This window comes from Melitaea cinxia, chromosome Z (genome assembly GCF_905220565.1).
Source record: "Melitaea cinxia chromosome Z, ilMelCinx1.1, whole genome shotgun sequence".
Lineage (NCBI taxonomy): Eukaryota > Metazoa > Arthropoda > Insecta > Lepidoptera > Nymphalidae > Melitaea > Melitaea cinxia.
In genome coordinates, this window is record NC_059424.1 from 17,171,906 (window position 1) to 17,173,537 (window position 1,632).

The 1,632-nt window shown below is 36.3% G+C and overlaps 1 protein-coding gene across 1 annotated transcript; it reads right to left on the minus strand.

Moving 5' to 3' along the window:
• Positions 1–596: 596 nt before the first annotated feature.
• On the minus strand, positions 597–1,268 carry LOC123668880. Its single transcript, XM_045602571.1, has one exon. The coding sequence runs from the start codon at positions 1,266–1,268 to the stop codon at positions 597–599; it is 672 nt and encodes a 223-aa protein (XP_045458527.1).
• Positions 1,269–1,632: the final 364 nt, after the last annotated feature.

The window sequence follows — 1,632 nt, forward strand, 5'->3', positions numbered from 1 at the left end:
TGACATAACTATGTATAGTTGATATGTAAATAAAAATATTGTACTTCGATACCGTGTTTTACATTAATGAAATTGGTGTCGGTATTTTGTGCTAAAATACATTCCTAACGATTGTTTTTAAACTAAAGGCTTGTTTCACTGGATACTGACGAATCTCTGATAAGTTATCAATCGTAGCGGTATACGAAATCTCGACGATACGAGGCCACCCAATTTATCGGGTAAATCAATTCCACTTTATTTTTCAGATACTTCATCCTGATAAATCAAGATTTGTAGTTATTTCTTTATTATAAGTCCCGGTACGTAACTGTAGCGCTGAGTGATAAGTAGAGGGGATAACTGCGCATGTATGTGTTATCTCTAAACTATTAAACAGTATGGCGGATCTGTGAAAAATCACCAATATTTTATTAGTTTTTTTTTTTTGTTAAACTATTTTGTTTTATTTAATAGAAATGACCCTTATGATAACTGGTACTTGATAAAATATAATTTATTATGCAATAAATTAAAACAAGTACATAATATTCAATTTGCTTTAATTAAATAATGAAATAACAGTTCAATTATTTAAAAAAAAATTAGGCGGACTCTTATAACGGATGCACGCCTTCTATTGTACAAAGTCTTTTACTTGTTGAGGGCCCGGGCTCGGGACTACACGCGTCAGTGCTGTCATCGTTGGCACCATCAGAATCGGTATCATTTTCCGAGCTCTCTTCATCGACGTGAATAATAAATTGTTCCGTCATCATATCAACGACATGATCGCTCTTTGCGTATTCTTCTTCTATATTTTTTACTTTTTGGCATAAAATTTGCCACTCCCGTTCACCCATTTGTGCAACTTTTTCTTTTATAAGTTCTGTACATTTATTAAGGTTCCAAGTCACGTTTTTGCTTGCAACGTATTGTTTGATGGTTGACCACGCCATTTCAATTGGGTTTAGGTCTGGGTGGTATGGAGGTAGTCTCAGTATTTGATGTTTATTTTCTACTAGGATTTGGTTAATGGAGAATGTTTTGAATCTATCTTTGTTGGCTTTTATTAAATTGTATAATTGGGGCTTTAGATACGCTTTGTCATACATGATTCCTTTTTCAGTAAGCCAGGCCTGCATATCCGCTTTTTTAGCATTTGATATAGGTGCTAGATTATATTGTTTGTTGTGATAGGAGGCATTGTCAACTACCACAACAGAATTAGGTGGTAGGTTTGGTAATAACTGCGTTTTAAGCCACCTCTCATAATTCTCATAATTCATATTGTCATGGTAATCGTCCGACTTTGTGCCGGCTTTAAATGTCAGCAGTGCATTGGGTACGAAGCCAGCTTCCGAACCGGCGTGGACAATGACTACTCGTTGTCCTTTTGAAATAGGCCTTTTTAGACCCTTACTAGAAACATCGGTCCATGCTTTGGGCGTGGAGTGGGAAGAATCTACGTAGGATTCGTCTGTATATATAATAGGCCTACCCTCCCGACGATATGCTTTTATTTTATGCAAGTACTCAATCCTTTGTATACGTATGTTCGAAGACTATAAGAACCTTACGGTTGTTTTCTGTTGGTTTCCAGCGGAATCCCAAATTCCTAACTATACGTCGAAGGCTCCGCTCCGAACCTTT

What these genes read in the sequence shown, in the direction of transcription:
- LOC123668880 (XM_045602571.1), bottom strand. Translation starts at nt 1,268, where the DNA reads ATGAATTATGAGAATTATGAGAGGTGGCTTAAAACGCAGTTATTACCA.